The sequence below is a fragment of the Vespula pensylvanica genome, chromosome 5 (genome assembly GCF_014466175.1).
Source record: "Vespula pensylvanica isolate Volc-1 chromosome 5, ASM1446617v1, whole genome shotgun sequence".
Classification (NCBI taxonomy): domain Eukaryota; kingdom Metazoa; phylum Arthropoda; class Insecta; order Hymenoptera; family Vespidae; genus Vespula; species Vespula pensylvanica.
Genome location: NC_057689.1, coordinates 7,438,427 through 7,463,257, shown reverse-complemented (window position 1 = coordinate 7,463,257; position 24,831 = coordinate 7,438,427). Strand labels below are relative to the sequence as shown.

The 24,831-nt window shown below is 31.9% G+C and overlaps 2 protein-coding genes across 10 annotated transcripts in view; one reads left to right on the top strand and one right to left on the bottom strand.

The window, feature by feature from the left end:
- Nucleotides 1-7,785, top strand: part of LOC122629561 (cilia- and flagella-associated protein 298-like) — a 56,379-nt gene extending 48,594 nt beyond the window's left edge. For all 4 annotated transcript variants that reach the window (XM_043813110.1, XM_043813111.1, XM_043813109.1 and 1 more), the window contains one exon: nt 4,925-7,785. In XM_043813110.1, the coding sequence (XP_043669045.1) occupies nt 4,925-5,035 (111 nt within the window). In that variant the 3' untranslated portion in view covers nt 5,036-7,785. The remainder of the gene's footprint in view (nt 1-4,924) is intronic.
- A 2,286-nt stretch (nt 7,786-10,071) lies between these two features.
- Nucleotides 10,072-24,471, bottom strand: LOC122629557 (protein no-on-transient A-like). Of its 6 annotated transcripts, XR_006327290.1 has the most exons (13): nt 24,020-24,471; nt 22,836-23,000; nt 22,542-22,760; nt 22,040-22,341; nt 21,419-21,714; nt 21,145-21,335; nt 20,854-20,992; nt 20,422-20,441; nt 12,375-12,424; nt 12,198-12,289; nt 11,686-11,780; nt 11,395-11,466; nt 10,072-10,913 (listed from the first exon to the last, which is right to left on the bottom strand). XR_006327290.1 is itself a non-coding variant. In XM_043813100.1 (9 exons), exons 1-9 carry the CDS (start codon nt 24,266-24,268, stop codon nt 10,866-10,868), a joined length of 1,629 nt encoding a protein of 542 aa, XP_043669035.1. In that variant the 5' UTR covers nt 24,269-24,471; the 3' UTR covers nt 10,072-10,865. The 6 variants fall into 6 exon arrangements, 5 of the variants coding, with proteins under 5 accessions (XP_043669035.1, XP_043669031.1, XP_043669032.1 ...); XM_043813100.1 differs by lacking the exons at nt 11,395-11,466; nt 11,686-11,780; nt 12,198-12,289; nt 12,375-12,424; XM_043813096.1 differs by lacking the exons at nt 10,072-10,913; nt 11,395-11,466; nt 11,686-11,780; nt 12,198-12,289; nt 12,375-12,424 and adding an exon at nt 15,303-17,077.
- Between the last annotated feature and the right edge of the window lie 360 nt (nt 24,472-24,831).

The window sequence follows — 24,831 nt, the reverse complement described above, 5'->3', positions numbered from 1 at the left end:
AAGCCAAATAATAAGAATTGTGTAATTTGGGAGAGATCGACTAGATTTTTTTTCTTTAAAGAAAAAACGAAAGAAAAAAGATAATTTATCTCTGTCTTTTTTATCTATTTATCTATCTGTATATCCATATATCTTTTGCTAACTTTCGGTGTTGTCTTATATGTGTGTATATATATATATATATATATATATATATATATATACTTTTTTTTTAGACATCGATATATAAAGGTCGTTTAAGAGTAAATCCGATTGCCGTTGGAGTTTATGGTTAATAATATTTTCCCGTGGCACGCGTGTGTGTTACGAAGCTTATTGTCCAGTCGAGTGAAAGTAAATGTCGATCATGCGACACTTGGCTGGCTTTTAACGTACTACTACTACTACTGCTACTACTACTATTACTACTAGTAATACTACTACTTGTGCTACTACTGCTATTCATCGTACACGGGAAGCATTTATACTCGCGTCATTTTCCGGTATACTTACGTTCGATGGGGCTTCTGCTCGATTTACCGACGAAACATGATAGATTTGTAAAGAGAATTGTCTCGACTTGAATCTCGACATAATCGCTTTAACGACCAACCACGTTAAGACGAGAAAAAAAAGAAAGGTAGATAGATAGAGAAGGAGAGAGAGAGAGAGGGACAGTGTGGTCAAGCTAAAGTCTTCATGTTTCTAATATCCTTTACAAGCGTACATTATTTAAGGCTTCTCAAACGATTTTATTAATCTTTCTTTCCACTCCTCGGTAATCTTTTCTTCCGAAGAAAACGTAAAGCTTACGATATACATGAATAAATAAATAAATACATACATACATACATACATATACGCGTATATATTGACATTATATCTCGATTATGAATATATTTGAAAGCCTTTTGCGTGCATAATATATTTTCGTGAGTTAACTACTAAATAACGAGGTAAAATAAATCGAGCGATTTAAGTACAAGTGGTTCACGGTCAAGAAATCTACAAGGAGAATTTTATACTCAGGTTTATATCTATAGACGAGAGAGACGGAGGTGAGAATTCCTTTCGTAAGGTGTTACCAACTAAAACTGATGGTGAAGAGATAGATGTATCATGGAAAAGCCACATAGTTCGCGGTTTTCTTTCCAAAGCCACCATTCGATACCCGACGAAGCAGAAACGCGTATTGTCCGCGATCTTTATATATGTATGTATAGTATATAAATATCATAGCAACCGTGTAACAGCATCTCTCTCTCTCTCTCTCTCTCTCTCTTTCTTTCTCACAGACCTCGTTTCAACATCGTACTCACCGATATATCGAACGTGATTACACGGCCAATTTCACAGACGGCCTAAGCTCACCACGGCTAGGATATCCGATGGACTAAGTACGCAAACATCGCGGCCTGCGCTTCGAATTAGATTAGCCCTGCCCTCTTTCAGGACGAAATCGATGTTTTCGAGGCCTCGGGAAATAACTACGATCTCTCCCACCTTATTATCCTGAAACTCTTACTCCTATAATCTCGACGATAAACTCGATGCAACTCGGTCGTTTTAACTCGTAAAACGAAGTTTCTTCAACTTTTTAACCCTTTCCCCCAGACATTCTTTCCTACATTTCTAACATTAGCTCGTCTGGAATTTATGAAATCCTAACGAAAGAGTTAGGAAATTACTAACGAAAGGACAATCAGATGGACGTGCCAACGTTTATGCATAAAGTTTTCTAAAACAAGAAAAAAAAAAGGAAAGAAAAAAGAACGGAGAAACGAGAAAACTTTCATAAAAATGAAAGAAGAAAAAAGAAGAAACAAAAAAAGAAAAGAAAGAAAAGAAAAACTTGATCGCAATTTTACGAGTTGAACATATTTTTTTTTATACGAGTCGGATCTTCGTTCGGAACGTTCTATTTGTGAATGGGAAGCGTGTCAAATGGAAAAGTATTTTTACGAGGAGAAAAATTCCAAATGTAGAAACGAAATGTAGAAACGAATGCCGATAGTAAAAGTCCTGTATTTTTGCAGTGTAGGTAATGTTATTTTGTCATTTGAAAGCTCTACACGCTCGATTACTGATTTATGTTAGAACATTAGCTGGACGTCGCCTGTAAATTTCCAGATGTTTCTACCGATGGTGTACAGCCAACTTGGCAGCCGTTAACCGTCATAATATACACTATACCATCGGAGATGGCGTCTTGCAGTCTAGTTTCGTGCCAAGAGCTCGCGTTTCCATGTTCTATGGATAAATACATACGTATATGCATGTATATGTATATATACATATACTTGGTATATACATAAATAAAAAGGATACGTCTGGAATTAACGAACCACGATTATCACGATATCTTCTTTTATTTATTCGAAAAATTTTTTAATTCGTTTATAAATCAGATCACGACCAGCAATTTAAATAGGAAAAGAAATAAAAAAGAAAGAGAGAGAGAGAGAGAGAGAGAGAGAGAAAGAAAAGGGTTAGAGGTTTAAGCATCGTTATGTCGATTCCCTTTTAATTTTTAGTCTGACGATGCTAACAATGTCTCGGGTGAGAATTAATCGACGTAACGACGTATCCTTTATCGCTAGAAACGACAATCCTCGTGCACCATAGAAACTCGAAGCATGTGTATGTATACATACTATGTACATACATATATACGCATAGTATAGAGTAGTAAAACGGCGACGTGCTGTCTATCGTGAAACACTCCGATTGCACTGTATACATACACAAGAGACACATACAGACATACACATACACGTACAAACCATCGTTCACTGGCCACGTTTTATCCAGATTCTCTATTTTCTATATACCGGGTGATTTTCAAATACTTGTACACTTTCCTCCGATTGAAAGGATTAATCAAAAGGAACACGCGATTTCGAGAACACCGAATTTGCTAGTATATATCATGTCAGTTTAATCAACGAATATGTATATAAAAAAGCAGACACGAAAGAAAAAGAAAGAAGAAAAACAAAGGGAGAGAAGAAAAGATATTTTATTGGCTTATACGCTTGACTCTATGCCAATGACTGCGGTTTTTTATCCGAGCGATTAATCTAGTAGGATCGAGCGAAGTAAATTAGAAAAGGAACAATTTATTAATTTATTTATTTATCTATTTATTTATTCCTTTCTTCTTTCTTTTCCTTTCTTTTTTGTTTTTCTATTTTTTTTTTTCTTTTTCAACGAGATCGAACCTATCGATCGTCTGGTACATAAAGTCTTTGCTAGAAGTTTCTCATCATAAAAAATATTCAAGCTGAACGACATGGAGGGGTAAAACTTTATACATTTTTAAAAGGTATTTCGATCGTCGTAGATGAGAAGAGAGGCCACCGTCCCGTCGATAATTTCGCGAGGAACGATTTAACGCATGAACACGGTATACTACTTTACTCGATACTTATTCCGTGACGTTGTGAGGGACAACAGAAAGAGGGAGCAGATACGTCCTATGAACAAAGGTCAACTCGAATTCACGTGCTGCTCGTATTCTCCTTTCGTTCTGGAATTCTCCCTTCTATATCTACCCATCCATCTCTTTCTCTTTCTCTTTCTCTCTCTCTCTCTCTCTCTCTCTCTCTCTCTGTTCAATCTATCCTGGATACCCCAAGGTACGATCAATCCGTCTTTCTACGATATAACCAATTTCCACACAGAGATTAATGCCGTTTCGTACGAATCTTCAAGATTCAACGACTCCACAAGAATTATCTTTAGACGAGTAATTTTCATTCTACTCGTACGCATTAAGATCGTCAAACCTCTAGAATGAAGATAACTAAGAGCAAGATGACACGTACTGATAAAGATAAATCGAAATATATAAAAAAATCGAGATAGTGATATTTTGAAGGTAAAAAAAGAAAGGAAAAAAAAGGAAAAATAAAAGCCGAGTGAGTATTTTTAAATTAGACCGTCCTCCATTCGAAAGTACTTACTTGTTCTCCTTTCTCTCGAAAGCATTCGATTTCGCGAGTACCGCCAACGCCCAAACCGGAATACTAATTTCTCTTGTGGAAAATCGACGAGAATAAGGGACGATAAAAAAAGATTAACAATTTGCGTCGTAATCGTTACTTTAACATGATAATTCGAATAAATCATTTACGAGAGTACACAATAGATATACCGATTGTCCCATTTTTAGATAAAAGGACATTTCACGTTAAATAGAATAATTACGGTCGCAACTAATTTGCATATATATATATATATATATATATATATATATATATATATATATTTCAATTTCTATAATTATTTCAATGAAAATTACGTGACACGATTAAAAAATCATACAGATTAAATAAATTACAAATGTTAATTGTATAAATTGAAAAGAAAATTCCTCCGTTAGAAATACAGACACACTTTAGAAATTGAAATACCTTCTAAATCAAAATCTTGTAATCGTACTTCCTTCAAATGTATTTCAACGAGTTATAAAATTTATCTCTACGCTCTCAATACATCCTCAGCTGTATACATTATACATACCCACTGTAATAAATCCTCGATTTGCGGAATACGTGAAAGAAAATATCTAAAACAAGTAAGCGAACAACCAAGTAGTAAGCAAGCAAGCAAACAAGCAAGCAAGCAAGCAAGGACGCAAGCATCGATTCTGACCCAACTATCTACGCCCCACCCTTGAACCTAACACCAGGACTCCTCGTTTCAGAATGGCCACCCCTCGCGAAAAGGCACCAATTCGTTACAGCATACGTGTTCGCATCTTCCCTCTTTTCATCCCTCTCTCCTTCTCCCTCTTCCTTCCTCCTTCCCCCATATTTTCTTCCCAGTGTTTCTCTCTACGCGTTTTTCGATCGATCGAATTTCAACAGAATTGCAAAGGACGAGAGCACGTACGAGCGTGATAGTGACATCGCGCTAACTCTGACGTATCATTTTGTTTCAGCAACTTGAGCAAAACGATGACGACGAGTATCTCAACTCCCCCTGGGCCGACGGCAGCAGTCTGAAGCGTCATTTCCACGGTATGAACAACATCTCGTGGAGACCGCACTAAAAGCCACCTTCTCTCGTATCTGTCGAAAGGAAGTACGTATATGAAGGAAGAGAAAGAAAGAGAAATAGAAATAAAGAGAAAGAGATAGAGAGAACGAGAGAAAGATGAACAAGTTTCGATGATGCTTTGGTGTTATATTTGAAACGTTGCTAACCGTGAAGAGCCAAAATTCTTTTGCCGATTCGAACACAGCTTCGCGCGTCGTCCTTTTTATGGAGTGAACCAGAGGTAAATAGGAGATGGAAAATAAAAAGGAAAGAGGGAGAGTGAGAGAAAGAGAGAGAGAGAGAGAGAGAGAAGGAGGGAGAGGGAGTGTAGAAGATAAAGAATAAAAGAGAGGGAATGTGAACGACACGGCCGTCCCTCCACACCTCGAATATAATAATATATATTCTATACACATATATTATATATAGAAATACGTAATTGATTTTTTCGCTTCGTCGTGTACTTACATGCCGATAGGTCGATGACGATAAGAAAGAATGAAAGGTTAAAGAATACGAGAAAGAATTTAAAAAAAAAAAAAAATATAGTCGACCATCGGTGTTTCGCGCAAAAACGCGCGGAATAAGATTAACCCAAAGATTATAAATCTCTGCCCGTATGTGCAATGCAGCAATTGATCCTCCTTAAAAAAAAAAAAAATAAAAAATAAAAAAAAATGAAAAAAAAACGAAAAAAAAGGAAAAAAAAAGGTTTACGCTAACTTTATCGACAGAGATAAACGATATTTTGTGACACAGACATTTTTCTACTCGATGATCGCCAGGAAATGTAAATCGCCGCTTCCCTTCCTCTTGCCTCGCTCCAATCTTTTGCGTGAAACGGTGAAAATACAAAGAAAAAAGAGAAAAAAAGGAAAACGAAAGAAAATAACGCTAATAATAATAATAATAATAATAATAATAATAATAATAATAATAATATTAATAATATTAATAATAATAATAAAACGTGGGAAGAATAGAACGATTCTCGAAACGACGTAAATTCGTCCGAGCGATTTTTATCGTCATCGTCGTTCTCGTATTTATCATTTGCTTTTTTCTGTTTTCTTTTAATATATGAGTATATATATTTCCGCGGCATTTTGCTAAAACGAATGGTCGCGCACGCGAGCTTTTTAATGATGATTTTATATTTGCTTCCATTTCCTTTTTTTTTTTTAGAGGGATCGACGAGGAAGTATCCGGTGTTGTTCGATAAGTATAAAATGTGCATAATGAGGTCGTGATCGTGAATTGATCGATAAAATTTGCCAAAGAACTGAAGAAAAAAAACGAAAAATTCGATTCGAAAACACATTCTTTATTAATCGATTCGATTTTTCGAGTTTTGAAGAAGAAAAAAAAGAAGAAGAAAATAAGAAAGAATAATTTTTAACGCGCCGGATCTCGCGTTAAGGTCCTCATCATCATCTTGTGCCGTTCCTTTCGAATCTGTCCTACGTGCTCGACCAACTTTTCTCGATTAATTAGATAATCGAACTCTCTCGGCTTACTAGCATGTCGGCCGATAATTATTAAAACTTATAAAAATAAACGAGTATACAAAGAGATTCCCTCTGGTTCACTCGACCACACTGAACGGGTATATCTGAGGTAATAATAATAATAATAATAATAATAATAATAATAATAATATAAATAATAATAGTAATAATAAAATAATAATTATAAAAAAGCGAAGATAAATCCGTTTAAACAAATAAAGAAGGAAAGCAAAGAAAAAGAAGAAAAGAATGAAAAGGAGCGGGCAAAAAAAAAGGAAAATGGTTTCGATTTGCAAACGCGTTTTATTCGTAAATAATCTTTCAAAGTCACGTTATTTACGAGCTACGAGTAAAAAATGAATGAGAGAATAGAAAGAAATATAAAAGGAAAAAAAAACGAAACGAAAATAGAAAGGGAGAAAGATGTCAGTTGATAAGTATTTAAATATCGTTAAAGTTACAAAATATTAACTAAGTAATTCGCTTGCTGTGTGATCATAAACGCATCCAATCACTGTGCATTTTAGTAGAGACACACGATCGACACACTTTTATCGAATTACCTGCGAAAGAATTTGCTCTCGCGTCTTTCTACACACACATACATACATATTATATAGACATATACATACACACACAGAAAAATACGATTACGCGTATGAAAAATTAAACAGACACACACAAACACACATCCACACAAGTTTACACGTACCTTTCTTAAGGCGAAAAATGATTATGCCCGGGGTTATTACTTTGTAATAACGTGCCCGAATTTTCACACTTTTCACTGCGAACGAAGTTCGCGATCTGTGTACATTTTCTGGGAAAGAAGAAAGAAATACAGTGAAATCAATTCAAAGAAATCGTTTAGAGGGAAAAGAAGAAAAGAAAAAAGAAGAAAAACGTTCTTATTTTCCAAGAGATTATAAAAAGAAAGACAAAAAAAATAAATTTATTAAGACCGATCTTTTATCTGAACTCATAAGAAAAGTTGGTAAAAAAAAAAAAAAGAAAACCTTAAAATATATCTTCATAACCATCATCGTTGTTTATTTAAAGAACAAAACAACAAAAAATATAATAAGAATAAAAAGAAGAAGATGAAGAAGAAAAAGAAAAAAAAAAAAGAAATCTAAAGACTATGCTCGTAACTGCTGCGTTCATTCTCGTATACCGTATGTAGATTCGAAAAACTCTTAGAGGTACCTGTATTCGTGCGGTGAGAAGTAAAAAAACTAAAGGAAAAAAGAAAAAAGATAAAAAAATTAATAAAATAAAATAATAATAATAATAATAATAATAATAATAATAATAATAAAAAATAATGAAAATATACTTGAAAAAACAAAACGAACCCAAAGAAGGAAAAAGTGAATGAAAGAAAATGTGGAGGAAGAAGAAAAATAAAAAGATACAAGAAAAAAGATACAAGAAGGAAGCACTTATACGTAAGATATAATTCTCCCTAGTCATTTATAAGTATATTAAATATATAACAAATTAACGCAAGTGGCGCAATAGAAATGCTTATACTTTGATCGATCGAAGTTGGCCGAGTTTTTATTTCGATTTAAAAAATATGTATATATATATATATATATATATATACATTATATATATTACATATATACATATATAATGTACTATATAATGTACTTGTATAAGTGTATTATATATATACATACTGAGTATCGGACAAAGAAAGACAGGGCCATCGAAATTTCGTCCGTATATTCGTCGTTCGATCGACATGCACGCGTATGTATATAGTTGACGCATTTATGTCAACCGGAAGTATCGACCAAACGAGTCGACTGTGCAAATATCAGCTCGTTACTTCCGTCAAAATCATTCAGAGTTTTTATCGATCTCGATTCCTACACGATCTCGGTTGTTGAATTTCTTATTTATTTGATATATATATATATATATATATATATATATATATATACACACATTTTTTTCTTTTTATTTAAATTGATTTTTTTTAATCATTCAATGCATCACGAACATTCCTAAAAGGAAAAGGAAGCATCTTGATTGCGCCACGCGCGTACACCATATGCGTTGATAACTTATGGAAAGAAATAATTGAATTGTTTTTATGGATTAAGAACAAGTTGTCTGTGATCTACAATAATTAAAAGAATATTTAATAAGTATTAACGGATAATGGAGTTAATTGAAGCGTTGGTGACACCGAAAACAAAATAAAAAAAGAAAGATTCTAGATAAGAGAGAAGAAAATGATGTGAAACGATTGTGAGAGAAAGAGAGAGAGAGAGAGAGAGAGAGAGAGACAGAGGGAGGGAGGGGGAAAGAGGGAAAGAATAAAAAAGGAAAAAAACGAAGAAATGTCTCCCTGTGGCAAGGGTAGAGCAATACGATGATATAAAGAAAATAAAATTGCATTAACGAAGTCACTGCAAAGGAATTCTAGATGAGATATATTATACATGATATTTAATAGAGATTTACGATGAAAAGCACGCAACTTCAAAAATGAAAAAAAAAATAAATAAATAAATAAAAAGGAGAAGAAAAAAAGAAAAAAAAAACATGTAATTGCTGTTGTTAAAAAAAATTGTACTAAATAATGCGCGATATGAAGAGAAAAAAATAAAGAAATAAAAAAAAAAACAAAAACAAAAAAGAAAGAGGAAATGAACGCGATTTAAACGATTGAGAAGTGCGTGCTAAATAAAGAAAAGAAATAATACTTGTTCAGCTAGTACCAAGAGAAAATTAAGGAGAACGAAATAAAAAATTAACGAAAAAAAAAAGAAGAAAAAAGAAAAAAGAAAAAAGAAAAAGAAAGGTTCGGCATTTGATCGTCGCGGCTAAAAAAAAAAGTAATACATAGGTTTTTAGGTAGATTTATAGAAGCGCAAAAAAACACCAAAAATCGTTCCTTCCACCCGCTCCGGCCGTGTATTTGATTATCAATTTGAAATATATCGCATCTCATACAAAAGGCAAATGCTCTGTGAAAACTTATATGCGCACCTCAGAAATGCAATTAGTGCGACATTTTACTAATGGAGAAATAAGCAACAAAGAAATAATAATAATAATAATAATAATAATAATAATAATAATAATAATAAATGAATAAATAAATACATAAATAATAATGAATAATAAAGAAAAAAATATGCCATTTGTCTCACCGAGTAATAAGTTGTTCAATGAGTGTCGCGAAAGATGTTCAAGAATAATTTTTGTACAGTTTTGGCACACATGAGAGAACGTGCAATATTGTCATCTTTATATTTATGTACAACAATGTTTAATTACCGTAAATTTTTCGATATTATTATGAACTATGATCGATTTCGTGTGAAAGTGTATATGGCTTTTTCTGCGGTTAACAATAAAAATGTTGTCGAAGCTTTTTTCACGAGACACACACATTTTATGATGATTGTTCAATCATGAGACACGACACTCCCTTTTCCAAACCTCGCTCTCCCTTTCCCTTTTATTTCACCATTATTGAAGGAAAGTACAAAGAGGTATACACACACACACACAAACATAATTTTTAAAAACCAAAAGAATCTCATTTATTTTTCAAACGATCATGTACATCAACGGCTATTAATTATAATTTAAAATCTATATCACAGCCATTATGATAAATTGTATATAAATCCCTTGCACTATGATTTAAGTCGTGACGGCACGTGCTAAAATTAGTGAGCAGAGAAAATCTCTAATGAACTAGTATAAATTCAATCACATAATTTCACTCGAATTTTTCTAATGCTTGATGACGATTAACGACGAGCGTGACTTGATTTAGCGCGATGCTTCTTACAGTTTGCTTCCATATATATACGTATCATGAGTTTGAACTGTATTTTTATATTTATGGAGTCTGCAGAAAGCATATCATAATACTCACATGATATTATAGTGTAAGGGATTAAAAGGAAAGTGTATTCTATATCCTTTAAAATGATCTTTATATCGAGTCTCTATTATTTTCAGTTGGATATATATATATATTTAAAGTTAGCATGGTAACAAATAGATAATGAGTTGTTCTACAAATAATTTATATAAGTTCAACGACGTCTTCCTCTTTTAAAAAATTATATATGGATCAATCTATATAGTCATATAAAGCAAAGAAATATTCCATTCATTCACAGGGTTATATATCTCAAGAACTAATAAAAGTAGAGACTTCGAAAAAAGGATTATTTATAAAGGTAACAAATGTTATTTTATTATTATTTGTTACAAATAATTTCTATAGAAAACTTCTCACTAATTAACAATTATAATTGTTAATTCTCTTCTCACTAAACGTTATTAATGGCCGCCAAATCATTTATTTATATATCTCTTCTTTTTGTAGATCCAGTTATTTTCATTCTGTAACAAATAATAGGATAATATATTTTTTTAATGTAGAATAGTCAGGTACGAAGATTCGTAGATTTTTGTCTTTTAGGTATCAGTTTTTGAACGTGATTTGTCATCTTTAATATCAGGACTCTAGCCAATAGTTCATCAGTTAATATCTTCCATGACGGAAGAGGAGGAGAGGAGAAGAACGTACAACGATGATGTTACATTCCAGATTCCAGCCAAAATTCCAACCATGCTTGCGAAGCTTCGTTGGCATGTCGATCGCCGATAGCGTGGTCGTAAGTTACGAGTTTGTGGTCTACTATAGACACACCGTAACAATTCATATCGAAGTATAGCAAACATACTTGTAATAATTTTAATTAAACATACATTTACGAATAGAGATTTTGGCTATAATCTGAATCTGTATTATAATCGTACTTTTTTTTTACTAAGTTTCATTTTCATTATTCAAAGTAATAATTGAAATAATTTTAATTACCACTGTGTATCAATTATTGCTCATAGTTCACGAAAATTCTTCCTTCCAATAATGTATAATTCAACTTGAAATCTGTAACATACAATGAATGATTCTATAAAACAAAAGTAATATCGTTCAAAAATAATATCAAAAGTTATCGTAACTTCAGTCGATTTACACGTTGGGATTTAGGGTTTGTCATCAGATTTCAGCCCCGAAAGGAATCATCATTTTGTTACTTGTAAATTCATTTAAAATAAAACTAACGAAATTTCTCTATTTTCATATTTTACAAATTTGATATATTACCTTCATTTCCATAAAATATTTCCATAAAATACTTCCATGCGTGGCATACTCTTTTCCGATTCGTAGGATACGACTTCGATAGTATTTTTCCATTTCTATCGAGAGAAAAAAAGAATTTTAGATCATTACTTGTTCTTAAATAAAAATACGTAGATCGAAAAAGAAAAGAGAAAAGAAAAAGAAAATCAATTATATCAATATCAGAACACGTTGAGAATACTGTCATTGTTAAATACAGTTAAAAGTGCTCATCACATAAACAATCGAATATGAAAAACAACAATTCTAAGAAAATAGATATACACGTAAACACACGAACATTCCACGAAGTTAGAAATAACATTTCTTATCCAAGGATAGCGATCAATGAAACGCGCCGAACGTATGTTTACATTTGTTTCCAAACATTATTGTCTAACGCACGACCGTAGTCAGTTCATTGACGACTGCGGAGAAAGTTAGACGGAGTTCTCTGCTATTAGTTTCGTTCTAACACGCCATCAAATACGTACTTTGAAAAATTCTTCGTTTCCGTCTGCTGGATACGCTCCATTATCGTGTGCTTTCCTGATCATCACACATTTCTTCAAGCCAGTAAGTACAACTATAATTAAAACGATAATATAATTATTATACAAATGTCTTTAAATTGATGTATTTAATGAAATTTTATTATTAATTTAACTAACCTCGATAACGATAATCGAATTACGTTTCTTCAACCAGCAACTGCTATAATCTGCAACCATACATAATTATAATAAGTTACCGTCACATTAAAGAATAAAAAAAGTTACATTTTCCTGCGAACTACAAGTCTGCAAATCTAATTAATCGTTTTTGATATATTCTCGAGGGAATAATTATGTCTATAAATAAATGTTACGATAGCGACAAGATACTTTAGCGATTAATTTTATGTATTAATTATAAACGTACGACAAGAAGTCCGTCGTATTTCAAATTTTTAATCGTTCACACTTCAGAGATGTGAAAGACCGATTAGAATATATATGTATATCAAACGGTTCCACTAATAGTTTTATATTTTATAAATATTAGAGATTGTTTTCGTTGGTAGATAGTTCTTTTTTTTTTTTTTCTTTAATCGAGATATATCAATTTTTAATAATTCATTGGTCGACCCCAATACTTTATGTATATATATATGTTTTAATAATTATCATTATAATTATAATTATTGATTATAATCATCAATTAGAATTTCTTTTTAGATTTGTGGCAAGTAAAATCTTTCCGATAGAGTTACGACGTATGTATATATATATATAGATACTTTTTTCGTGTATATAGTTTCTTTTTATTTACTATTTTTACTTTATTACTTTTCTTTTTTTCATAATTTCGACATCACACCCCCAAAGAAGAGAGAGAGAAATAAACGATGTTGGTTTAATTGATTATTCGTCAAATATCGTTTTCAGTCGTACAGCCCAGATCATAATTACAAACCCAGACAACCATTGTCAAAGCATGAGCAAAGATAGGTCGGTTGTCTTGAGTAGAAATAAACAAGGTCCAGGCTGATGAAAAATTAGATCGGATAAAAACATTCCCTTCTCACAATTTTTATGCAGAGTTTAAGTATCGTATTTCATGTTAATGTAAAATATAAGATTTATCGGGATTTATAATCGTCGTCGTAATTTTCTGTCAATCGCAATGAAGGATTAAACGACATTATGTATACGTATATGTATATACACAGATTATAAAATCAATAAGAAATTCGAACATAGCTCTTTCCTGCAAAAGACGAAAAGATTATAATCTCTTTTAAATGAATAATAATATTAATAATAATAATAATAATAATCATAATAATCATAATAATAATAAAATATTTCGCTATTTAGTTTTTGCCACAAATGCGTTCTCAAACAACGTCCCACCCGAAATGTTAAAATAAAATTATGCTTAATAACATTTGTTATCAAAATCTACTCACCTCGTGACGGTAGTTTCACATTGACTAGCAGTTTCAAGTAAGTAAGCCTATCTTGTGAGTGCTGTTTCTCCTCCGTTAAAAGACTCTTGATTAATATCGTTCAGTGTTACAAATGCATATGTAGAATTGTTGTAACTGTAATCGCAGGCATCTTAATGCAGGTGTACTCTTCGAGAAACAGAGTCAGTCGTCTCATTTTTCATGAGAGAGAACCGCACGAACAACAGAGAGAGAAAGAGATTTTTTTGTTGCTCGTTCAACTTGATAATAAATTAATTTTACAATCAAGCGAATAACAGGAACAAACATATTGTTTATATCTTCCTCTTTCTTCCCTTTCTATTTTTCGTCGAACGACAAACTCTTGGTCTTTCATGTCTCTCCGATTAATTATCGTAGATTTTGCTTTTATCGATAATTACGCATATCGTTCGTTTCGAACAAAAAAAGAATTTGTTCGTAACCAACGAATACTTTCCTCGTAATCTTAATTATCTTACAACGTTCGATTCACTTACAGGAGACGCTAAATAATAATAAATAACTACGTAAATTTTCTATTCTATTTTAAATCATAATATATATTAATACGTGTAACAAGATGATGTCATTTCATTCTGGTCTTTTTTCTCTCTCATTGATTCTATCGGGTATGGAACATAAGGGGAATTAAACGTAACAAAATTAAACAAAGCAAGATAAAATAAAATTCCATGGTTAGAAAAGGATCGTACGAAAAGAAAAATATGAAACTAAACAAATAAAATAATAATATATGTTTAAATCTTTTATGTTTGATATATATATATATATATATATATATATATCATATTCTATTATGAAGAAAGACGACGCAAAACAAAATTAAAGAAAAAAAAAAAAAGTTAGAATTTATAACGAGATATATGTATGTGTTTGTATAACATGTAAATATGTAGTCGAGGTCAAATAATATAAACTTTGTGGGAAAGTTAGTTTTAGTTTAACAAGGACAACGATACGATACGAACGCCTCAGAATATCTTGTCTATAAGAATATACATGGAGAAATAAACCTTCTCATTTGTTCAGCACATATTTTATCGGTACGTAATCATCAATCTATAATCTGTCTAATCTAATTTAAATCTTTTCTTTTTTATTCTTTTCTTTTCTTTATGCATTAACATTTAAGTTCTATTTATATAATCGTTATCAAGAATAATTATTAAATAAAACGGTCTATTGAACACGAGTAAACATTAACCAGCGAACAAAGACACTTTTCTTTACGATGTTTAATTGCGAGGTTAGTCTTCCCATATCTTTCTAAATATTAATGAGAAAATATTAATAACAATTAAATAAAGAAGCAGTGGAAAACATCACGGATCATTCCTAAAAAAAATAAAATAAAAAATAAAAAAATAAAAATCAATAAAAAATTCCCATGACGTTCTCGTAATTGAGAGATTACTGCAGAAAGATCGTTCGCACGACTTTCTATTGCGTGTGTGTATATATATATATATAATAATTTAAAAAAAGGAAGAAAAAAGAAAGAAAGAAAAAAAAGATGTTAATCATATATAAAAGTTCATGTTAGGATCGTCTCTTGTGCGACTCTAGCTGCAGAAATCACATAAAGAGAGATTCGAGAGATATTTTATATGTTCATAAAACTTTATTGATAAAATTATGGTTTTTGTCAGATGAGATGATTTCTCATTTGTTACTTCGTTATTTTCTTTTTTTGTTGTCTTTGTTTGTTTGTTTGTTTGTTTTTTTTTTTTTTTCACAAAGGTCCAATGTAACGTTAATCTCGATGAAATTGATCCGTCGTTCAAAGCGTACAACACACCTTACTCTACAATATAAAGTGTATTTCACCTCGTAAAGAGTACGAAATAGAAACTGCACATTTAATGTCTGCCGAGATAATAAAGGTTAAAAGTTTTGGTTAATGTCAAATATATCAATCTTATAGATTTCTCACACGATTATTTTTAAAGTACATGCGCACCGAACAAACTTAAAACGTACACATTTCAATATGTATCCTTTTCTTTATATATACATATATATTTACATATATATGCATATATATATATATAAATCTTTCTCCCTTTTATACGGTATTTTGCTCGAAAAACGGGCGAATGGAAGTATGTCGTTTTCGGTTCAAAAGGAAAAAAATGCAGTCTACATTAATTCGTAGCATGTATGTATGTATCTATTTATGATGTATGTATGTATGTATGTATGTATGAATGAATGATGTTTGTATGTATGTATGTATGTATGTATATATGTATATTATGTATGTATAACCTAATGCCTTAACTTAGAAAATCGTAAATTATAAATATATATTTTGTAATTCGATATTATTTTTTTGTTCTTTTTTTTTCCCAGCAAAAGTATTTCGAGCGCGGAGAACATCGGACAGTATGTGCATTTAATGTATATGCATGCACACACACAACACATTTTGTATCTCGTTGCGCGATCTACCTCGTCATCAAAACTACTAACACCCCTTTTCTTCTTTTCATTATAATTATTTTTTTTTTCCTTTTTTTTTTGTTCATTATAATTTTTTGTTTTTTATTCATTTTTTCCTTTTTTTCATACGCGGACGATATATATCCAACATTCGTCTCTAATCCTCCCTTTCTTCCCTACATATCATTGTTAATTGATTCTAAAGAAGACTAGTTTTCTTTCCCTTCGTTTCAATCTTATTTGTATTGGACGTGAGAGGCATGATGTATACTTCTTTAGATTCCGATAGATAGTAAGAAAGAGATAGATAAAGAGAGTTTATTCATTCGTCAGATTATATATATATACACATATATATACACACATACATATATACATATATATATATATATTCCAGTCATTATAAAAAAGAGATAGAAATAGAAATAGAGATAGAGAGAAAAAGAGAGAGATAGAAAGAGAAATAGCATTTAGAATGAAGCAAATCGTACAACGAAGATGATGATCTGCATGTGTGTCTCGAAATAGATATTAGAAATAGATATAGAGAAGATAGGTGTAATATTTTACGCGGTTTTTGCTTTTCTTTTTTGTTTTTTTTTTTTTTAATCTTTTCCTTTTCTGTTCTTTTTTTTTTGTTTTCGCTTTTTTGTTTCTTTTCTTTTTTTTGTTTCTTTTTTACTTTTCTACCGTAAATTTCATTTCGTAATTTTCTTTCTCTTTCTAATAACGTCTCCTTTTATTAGGGTAATCGTCTTGACGATTACGATCGTTTCCTTGCCAACGTCCACCTCCGCCACTACCACCACGACCGCCACCCATGTTACTCATATCTACTCTCATATCCATCAAATCCATGATTTGTCCCCGATCGTCGCTATAGCCACCGCGACTACCACGATCCATGTTATTGTATGCGTCCATAAACGACTTTGGATCCTAACATTCGCAGCGAATGTGATATATGCAATATACGATATTATGTGGCAATTAATAAATCAATCACGCGGAACAACGATATCCCGATTGATCCATATTTTTTTGTTCGTTCGTTCGTTTTTAGATTTCGTTAAGTAGTTTTGTTTTTTGTTAATGATGTCGTAGCGTCCGAAAGAGTAGTACGTTGAGATATGATTCACCGACGTGAACGGTACACAATTGTTTGTTTTCGTGTGTTCATTCAGATAGAACAGGACACCGAGAACAGAGTTTTGGATGTACCATAAATAGATTTTCGCACGTTTTTTCAGGGCGACCATCCACATGTTTGACAGCAGCGCACAGGTCATCGTCACAATTTTCGTCAAATCACATAGAAAAGAAAGGGGAAAACACAATGTTAGATGTTGCGTGCGTGGTTTATATAATATGTATAAGTAGTAGTAGTAGTTGTAGTAGTAGTAGTAGTAGTAGTAGTAGTAAGTAGTAGTAGTAAGTAGTAGTAGTAGTAGTAGTAATAGTAGTAGTAGTAGTAGTAGTAATATTATTATTGGTATAGCGTTTTGGAATACGTGAGATATATATTAATTAATATATCGATCCACGGGCTACACGTATTCTTTTAGACGCATAGAATATTCTTTAATGCTTTTTTCTTTTTTTTTTTTTTTTCTTAAATCGGCGTCTTTGAAAAGAAGCGTCTCTATATATATATGTATTATATATGTATATAAAAATTTTTTCTTTGTATTATTTAAATATTGATTTTTTTAATAAGACCAAGCAAATGCCCAACGCAGACACAATGATGGATATTGTTTAGAGAGCGTACGTAGTCTCGTCTTCGTCATTGTCATAGGTATTTAGAAAGAGAAGCCATAATGATACGTGATCGTTATTAAAATTAGATTATGTTAGCGCGAAAATGTCTATTCATGAGACCATATTAGCTTAGGTCTTGAAGTATATAAAACGCGTTGAAACAACAACGCTTCGTGATCGAAGAGTATAAACGTAAAATAGTATGTTTCTAAAATGCTATTAGCATTTTTATCATAGTACTAGCAGTTTTCGCTAAGACAAAAAAATCATTTGCAATATAGTATTGAGTATTTGAACGATATACTCAAAGTGGAACGTGAATTTGTTATTTCGAATCGGGGAGAAAAAAAATAAAGAAAAAGAATTATTCATAAACTTCATTCATTGGAGATTTCTTAAAGCATTTTTCTTTTCCCTTCTCTTTTTGTTAAACATTCACATTGAAAAAAGTATACTATATTAGAGTTAAAGTTTTATAGCGATGTTAACAGAAGTCAGATTTAATGTTTCTTATTTTTGATAATGATTAAAAAGTATCGAATGCTAGCCATATATAGCACAGCTTCGATTTTTAGTTTTATATAACATAAAATTATATTATCTTATTACCCCAAGGACAGATAATTTTTAGTGTTTAGAGTCTGAACACGTTATGAGAAGCAAGGAGATTTGATCAAGATCTCCAAGCAAACTCTACGTACTGTACAGACTCTAGAGATTTTTTATATTTCACATAGTTCGTTTAAAAGAATTATTCACAAAGAACCCATCGTATGTATGTGTATATATATATATATGTATATATATATAGAGAGGGGGGTGAAGGGGAGATTAAAATTAAGAGATTTGTATAATCCAATAAACTGTGAGAGTAAACGTATAGAACATTCTCTAAAATGTCTGATAAAATTGGGCATTGCTTGGTCAGGAAATAGTTACTATGGAACTAATCCTTTCAAGAACATATTTCTTATATATTTAATATTGAAGATTGAAAATTAAATAGGAAATTAATTCCAATAGGAAAATATTGTATTCATAGAAAATTCGAAGTTCCATAGTAGATGAATACCTAAATCTTAACTGAACTAGAGAAAAAAAAACAGAGTCTCCTGTCTGCAAGCATGTGGAGAGACCAAACGCAGCAACTTTCAATTTCAGTCCTAAGTTAGAGAAGTTAGGATCGTCACGATTGAAGACAAAAATTTCTTTTATAGAGAGTTTCTTTACAGAGATCATAGATTAATTAATTAATTACAGATCCTAAGTGTATATATATATTTTTTTCTCAACGATCTGAAAATATATTTCATGTACTATATAATAAAATCACCGATTACGATTATCTTTATCCCTGAGTTCAAGTTCGCAGATCTCGTGAACGTAACTTTCACTTCTTTTCATTCGTTTTGTTTTTTTTCTTCTTGATATTATACTAATTTCCTGAAGAATGCATCGTAAAAATGCACACATATATTATTATTACACGCATATGTATGCGTTCGCACATTGACGTGCTTTTGATCGAGAGTAGAATCACAAAAACGATAGATATATACTTCCCAACCCCTAACGAATTAAATTAAGAAGACATCACGAAGAAAAAGACGGCGAGGAAAATTTTAGATTATCGAGACGTGTAGAAACTTGGGCAACCTTGAAAAAAACCTTCAAGAAAATTCGAGATGAGGTACGTCGCGTTTAAAAAATAGCGATGTTTTTTCCCCACTTCAATTCCTTGATATAACCCATGAATATTATCTTAAAAAATATTTAACAGATGTTGTTATCGTATAATACATCTTGCATCTTGTATGATATAAGAACGAAGATATTGGTGCAGAGTTGTAATGCTTAAAAATAACAAAATATTGTCCTACTGTCGTATTTCAATATTTCTAAAAAAAATATAAATATATACATATAGTTGTTAACTGTTATAAGTAATTAATATCCAGAATGTTTCTTATTTTTAACAGATGTTACTTATATATCTTTCGATACCCAATATAACGAGAGATGTTCCGTTTTTACATGCTCATTGACGCCTCCACATGTTAATGCCTCTTAAATATTATTACGAGATAATTTTATGAGTATGTATATATATATGTGTGTATATATATATTTAAAGAAAGAGAATTATATCAATAGAAAATGAAGAAATAAATAAATAAATAAATAAACATCTGGCAGTATTGCAGACATTAGAACTCTGTTATATCAGACAGCATGCTCACGGGGATGTATGGAATATATCACTAAAATATATGGAAATATTGGCAGTGGCAGTTTCCATCAAACTGACTGCATTATTTTCATGCAAAAAAAAAAAAAACACGTAGTTTAATCTTCCCGATTTACGGATTCGCGGCGTATGTAGTCGTGATTATTTGTGATTATTTCGTCAGAGTAGAAATAAAATATAGAAAGAAGAAGAAATAAAACGTTTCAAGATAGAAGTGTAAAGATATAGATTAGAACTTATAAAACTAGATTGTAAAATGCAAAAGATACATTACCACTGGCATACTGCTTCCACCTGTAATTAATAATAAAAAAAAACATTTACAACGTGATTGCAAATGATTTTTAAATTTCAATCGTTCAACTATTATTATTATTATTATTATTATTATTATTATTATTATTATTATTATTATTATTATTAATAAATGTTAAAAAAAAAATTAGCATTTGACGCTGCAGACTCAGATGTTATAAGCAATTATATGCATCAGCAAGTAATTTATAAAAATTAATGAACGATATATAGTCTCATAAGATTCTGTTTTTTTTTTCAAACATATAAAATTAAAATTTTATTTCTTTTGAAATAGAAGAATATACGATGCAATTTCAAATCATTCACTCAAAATTTTCGATTCATAATGAAGAGGTTTAAAGCATTCAAATTCAATAAAAGCATAGTTAGCAAAAAAAAATTAACTCACCGTCTGGTTGGCCATAACCGTCGCGATCACTATTACTAACGGAATCATAATTCTTTCCGCCTCCAAGACCACCACCTCCACCGCCGCCTGCACCACCGCCTCTCATCGCTTGCTCCTTAAAAAGAAAAGGAGCAGAGCCCTAAGTATCGTTAAATATTAGATTTTTATAAAGTATATTATTACCGAGCAATAAAGTTTAATTAAGTATTTATTTAATCGCATACGGTTTATCTTTTTAATTAAAGAAATCTAAAGCGAGAGAGAAAAACGAAATCAGTTGTTCAAACTCACCTGCATAAACAAATTATTTTCTTGTTGTCGCCTGTGTAATTCTTCTTCTTGCCGTCTTATACGGATCGCCATTTCTTCTTGTTGACGTCTCCTTAATTCTTCTTCTCGTGTTCTCTGTTCTTCCGCTTGTCGTTCCTTCATTTCCCATTCTCTCTTTTGTCTTTCCCTATCAGCTTCACGCATACGTAATTCTGTAAATAATAATTAAGACCAGTGAATAATACCATTGCAAACTTCTATAAATTTCTTCTTTAAGCAAAGATCAAATACGTACGTTCTCTAAGTAATTCGGTTTCATGCTCGTATCTTGCAAATTCCATTTGAGCTTCTAATTTCTCTTCTTCCATTGCCATTTCTCGTTTTAACGCTTCTTCCTTTTGTTTGTATAATTCATGTAACTGTTTCCATCTTGTTCCATACTCGTGTTCAAAACTACCTATTTGCGCGAATCTTGGTCCAATTTCACGAGCCTTGAAAAATTCAGGATTCTTCCGTGGTAAATTTTTGTCAGGATAACCATCAATATCGTCTTGTTGCTCAAAAGGTTCGACAACCACAGGCCGAAGAGATCTAAAAGTAATTTAAGACATTGAAACATATAGATATCATTTTTTTTTTTTTTTAAGAATCATGAGTGTTTTAATTCAAAAAATAAGGAAAAAGAAAAAAAGAAAAAAATTAAATAAATAGATAAATAAATAAATTTGTATTCCACTTTTTGGCACACAGCACAAAAAAATAATAACGTGCCATGGTTCCTATATATGTGGAATATATTTTTCTATTCCCCTAGAAAATATTTACGGCACTTGCTGATAAAAAAATATTTATCACAAGCGTGGCTTCGGGGCTTCGTAAAAAAAAAAAGTTATATAATAATTTCGAATAAACTTACGCAGTAAGAAAATAACATCCTTCTGTGCATTTTCTCAAAGCAAGTTGAGCAGATGGTTTTCTGCAGTATTCGACAATACCTTCACCCGTGGACTTCCCTCTGTCATCCACAATAACAATTGCACGTTCAATTTCTCCAAATACACTGAATGCTCTTTCTAACAATTCATTCGAAATCCACGGAGTGAGATTCTTTATTTTTATCGTAGAAGAATGAGGAGCGAATCGTACTTTCAGAGCACGTCCTTTACGCATGGTTCCGTCTAGCTCATGTTTTGCTTTTTCTGCATTTACTCGATAGTCCTAAGATAGACAATAAATAAATCGAATTAGAATTATATTCACTTTTAAGATGATTACTGATATACATACAGTTAATACGATCATCAAAAATTTACAGCCATTAATTTGTATCATAATTATATCAAACGGTAATTATTTTAATCATATCAGCAATATATTATAACGCTAATAAAATATTTAAAAACTAGAAAATCGTTTACCATTCTAAGAAATGCGAAATTCTTTTCCTTGTTTACAAACAGTTCGGATATTTCACCATACTGAGCAAACATCGCCTGAATTTCTTCTTCGGTAACATCATTTGTAAGATTACCAATATATAAGCGGTTACGACCACTGAATTTCTTTTCTGCAGTTTCTTGTGGTGGCAGCTCATGCGTAGGACCACTTATAGCCATTATCCGTTCCATTAATCGATCCTATAACAAGATACTTATATAAATCTTTGACCAAAAGTTTTTTTTATTCTCTTACTTCAAGATTTAAAAACTTACATCTTGAGAACGGTTTCCCATATTTCTATCTCCACCTCTGCCGCCTCTACCACCACGCATACTGCCTCCACGAACTCCCATACCGCCCATTCCTCCCATACCTCCCATTCCTTCCGACATTGTATTATCTAAGCCACCGTCTATCATGGAATCACTCATTTTCATCTAAAACATTTTTATTGGATTTATTTATCAAACATTATCTCTAACAAAAAGTACAATGATAATAGATTTATCTTCAATATTTTAACTTCTTATTTATAAAAAAAAAAACAATTTTTTATTTATAAAAAAGAAATATATATATAATCTCAAGTACATAACATAATTTGTCTTATATGAAATATATATTAAAAACACGTGTTCTTTTATAACGCGCCATCTGTAGAAGCATCGCGTCGGTAAGCAACCATTTTGAGACGTGCCATTTTGTAAGATTATTAATGGCGTCTGAAAAAGATCGATAACCCGATGCCGCTACATTTTTTCAAGTGAAAATATTCTATAAATTACATATAATGGTATAGTAATACTAAACATGTAGATAATAAAAAAAATGCTATTAATCCTTTAGTAATACCTCACAAATAATGAAACAATAAAATATATATATAAACTACTTTGGCCGGTATGCAACAGGAAAACTGATAGGTATAAAACGAGATATTAGAAAAGCCTGAAAATAGAATATAAAATTGATATAGGTAATACGAGAAGAATAGTCACGAATAAATACGTTATGCATTTTATTTCAAATCGAATCTATAACGATTCTCTATAGATTCCATATATATATATATACATATATACATATATATATATATATATAACCTTTAATCCTATAAATGTTACATAGTAAGAAAAGTTAAACTCCAATCGTATTCGTATTTTTTTTAGAAAGCACACTGAGAAGAATCACATCTTAGAAAGCATGTCTGAGAAGAAGGGCAAAAAATTATTGAGAAGAAACGATGCGTGGCCAGTAAAAGGAGAAAAAAGAATATGGCCGCGAAACGAAACGCATTGTGGCCGATATTCAGACAACTCGCCGCATAAGAAAGTATATATATATATCATATATAACACATATATCATATATGTATACATATCACCACATATGTATAAAGAGATACAGAAAAAAAGAGAAAGAGAGAGGGAAAGCCAAGAAAAATGAATATTCTTACCGGTCCATCGTTTCTGCCTCCCATCATTCCACCGCCACGTCCGCCGGAAAATCTTGTACCTCCTTTTCTACCACGAGGTCCACGGTTACTTCCGCCGCCACCGCCGCCTCCTCCTCCTCCACCACCACCTCCTCCACCTCCACCACCACCTCCGCCTTGTACGTTCCTTTCTCTTGCATTATTTTCGTTTGTCTCAGAGGATGGATTCGTTACATCGGACTTTACGTTCGGCGTCTCCGTTCCCGCCATATTTTCAATAACGCGTGAGACTCGTTGAGGATGATCAGAGGAAGGCACGTCTACCGATCGAAGCCTCCTCTTTCCTCTCCTTCGCCTTCGCGCTAAAGACGTAGCAACTCGTTTCGCAGTCGTCCTCGAAAAGTGGTGGCACCCACTACGCCGCTCGACAACGAAGAGAACGAAGCCACGCCGTGAGAGACTTTCTAGACCATTTCCCCCCACCATTTGGCTATTCTTTCAACATGCAATGCATTCTGGTCATTGCATTCAATGGATCCGATTGGTCAACGCAAACGGAAGTAACGTTGTCCGATTGGCCATAGTATCGACGTTGCCACGCGTAGAATCACATAAGCGATGACTCAGTATTGCCAACGTTAAGTCTACAAAGTTTCTGTTCACGTCATGTAGACGTACCAAAAGCGATCTTTTTTTAACGCGTCGTTCTTTCGTTTCAATATGACGTCATAAGGAACGTCGGATGACGTTCACTTTCATGCGTTTCGTCATCGGTCAGACCTTGCATTTTGCATTCTCTTACTCGACATTGATTTATTCTTATCCAATCATTT